The sequence below is a fragment of the Montipora foliosa genome, chromosome 11 (genome assembly GCF_036669935.1).
Source record: "Montipora foliosa isolate CH-2021 chromosome 11, ASM3666993v2, whole genome shotgun sequence".
Lineage (NCBI taxonomy): Eukaryota > Metazoa > Cnidaria > Anthozoa > Scleractinia > Acroporidae > Montipora > Montipora foliosa.
Window position 1 is genome coordinate 21,800,366 of NC_090879.1, and position 2,500 is coordinate 21,802,865.

Consider the following 2,500-nt stretch of genomic DNA (forward strand, 5'->3'; position numbering starts at 1 on the left):
TCAATGTTCAGCCATTCGTTATTTCTGTACGTTAACTTCTTAGAGATATTATACAAAGCACTAACCAAATGAAGATGATGCCCGCTTAAAACTTCGTTGCTATGCTCGAGAAAGTTTTTTGGGGGCTAAAAACCTTTCATCCCTTCAACGATCGATCCTCTCTTCGGTTCCAGTCCTTCCCCGACAGGTCGCGCAAAAACGTGACAAACGACATTTTCCAAGAGCTTTGCAAAATCACATCGATTTTACTCGTTTAGATCATCGGTGACCCCTATTTTTTAATCACGAATCACTTACTTTACTTAATATGTACAAAATATGATGAAATAAAAAAATGCCCACCGTAAGAAGTTATCTTTTTTTAACATTTTCTTTCCTCGTGCCATCGAATTCCGATAGTCGTTGCAACGGATAGAGCTTACGAAAACTCTCGCCGAGGTTACGACATCCCTAGCGGCATGCAATTATCTTAAAATCCCACTCCTAAAAACCTATGCACGGAAACCTTCACTCTAACAGTTTATGTTTATGATTTTCGATGGATGAGCAGATCAGGCAACATCTCGCTATTATGACCAATTTCCCGAAATTAAGGCATTTTTCCACTGCCATTTTCTCCGAAACAAAGTCGGTGACCCCCAATTTTTTTTTCATTTTTAGATTAAGTACTCAGGACCTAACTCTAGGCGAGAAATGAAGAAAATCTCACCATAGGAAGATTTTGGCGCGAACGTCCTTAAACGCCAAACATTTCCCGTTTGTCCAGGCCCGCACTCCTCAATATCTATTTTATGTCGATCACTTAGAGAACCGAAGTTGGCATTCAGGGGTGTATTCATTAATAATTATCGTTCATTAGTTTTTCTTTCTTATTGTGTTATATCTATTGCATGTGTCGGATTCAACTTTCAATTTTCTTTCACCAGTGTTGCTAACAGATTTTCAGCAATGTCTCGATCGTTTTTCTCGAGTATTTTCTTTTCGATCGCTGCCTCAGAGACTGCTCTTCGTGTTATAATCTAACGGTTTAAGAGGATTTGTAATTTTCACGAGAAGTTGTTTGCCACTTACTTTTTCCGGCAAGTTATTCATGCTCGCCTACACTACCCTAGTGCTCCCTGACAGGAACGGAACATTCGAGAACGATTGCGAAAATCGCAAGTTGGTCTATTTATCTCGAGAGACTCGAGCTAAATAACTGATTCCAGGACTCAGTTTATCTCACTAAAACCCTTGCGTTAATTCTGTACTGAACTCGTAGGGGTATGCAGGATTTCGTTCTCTTGGTTTTCAGAATAGCCTGTGTACAGGCTATTTTCAGTAAAGAAGACGAAAGATGACCTCTTAATTCGCTGGTCACTTCGGTCATTTCGAAGTGCAACAGTGAGCGAGCAAGCGCGTTTAATAGGTATGACCGTACTGACGTAACACTTACCAGCTAAAGTAAGCAAAAATCCGATGAGAAACAGCAACAAATAGTGAGGGACAAAATCCGCCATGGTTAGTATCTCTGCCGATTGACGCTATCAGTACCAGTCCGTAATCGTAGCTTTAAATGGTGCTCAAGTTACAGCAACCACAGTCACGTCCCACTTTCACACCATAATCGACGTTTTCCCCATGAAAAGGTCCTAATTTCCCGGCTGTGTTTTCCGACATCTCGACAAAATGAACTATTTTTCAGATGGCGCTTGAAGAGGTTTATAATGGCTGTTTTATTTCGAGTACCCTTATAAATTGGCCGCGGATGCAGACAGCGTATTCAACTATAGGAAATTACTCTCTGGGAATGATACTCGATTGAATGATAAAAATGTCACAATCCACTTTGACTTAAGAAAATCGGAAGCGCGTTCTTTTTCACGACAATAGATTGACACTACGTCTTAGGTATAAAGGGCAAAGATCAGACCGCGCCCACTATCCAACGGTAATGGCAGAAAATGCGAAAAACAATCATTCACATCTTTTCATCATGAACAGAAATGTTGCAATTTGTCGCAGAACCTCGATGCTGTCGCTCCCAAACATCTGCTTCCCAATATATCTCAAATTAAAGACACCGTGACAGCAGCAAATTGGAAACGACATTGAATCAAATGTATCAACGAATTTTCATTGAACATCAAAATAAGCCGGAAGTAACAATTTGTTTCTTTTGTTTGTATTTTTGGCACAGAATCAAAGAGTTTATGGCAAATCTGCGTGGATGGCCTAGAATACAGATATTTTTATTTCTGATGTCATTAAAAGGACTTAGACGGGATCTTATTTGAATGTCGCTCGAGGCTATTATTGTGTTTCCTTACCGTGGAGGAAAATCAGGCGGACATCTCAGTTTTCAATAGCCTGAGCTGCGTAGCTGGCCGTTCGTTTTGCAGGGCGAGAGATTTCGAGGGGCGCAAGAAGGTTGGGGAAAGGAAGAACCCGGGAAAACCGCTCGAGTTCTCTTGCGTTCCGCAACAACAGAACCGTCAGCTGCACACTCAGGCTATTTTCA

The 2,500-nt window shown here is 41.0% G+C and overlaps 2 protein-coding genes across 2 annotated transcripts in view; both read right to left on the minus strand.

Moving 5' to 3' along the window:
- Positions 1 to 1,829, minus strand: part of LOC137977611 (fibulin-1-like) — a 12,312-nt gene extending 10,483 nt beyond the window's left edge. Inside the window, exon 1 of the mRNA XM_068824892.1 lies at positions 1,436 to 1,829. Coding sequence (XP_068680993.1) covers positions 1,436 to 1,499 — 64 coding nt within the window. The 5' untranslated portion in view covers positions 1,500 to 1,829. The remainder of the gene's footprint in view (positions 1 to 1,435) is intronic.
- Positions 1,830 to 2,449: 620 nt separating this feature from the next.
- Positions 2,450 to 2,500, minus strand: part of LOC137976316 (growth/differentiation factor 6-A-like) — a 10,065-nt gene continuing 10,014 nt past the window's right edge. Inside the window, exon 4 of the mRNA XM_068823616.1 lies at positions 2,450 to 2,500. This exon is cut by the window's right edge and continues 1,675 nt beyond it. The gene's annotated coding sequence lies outside the window, so the exon portion shown is untranslated.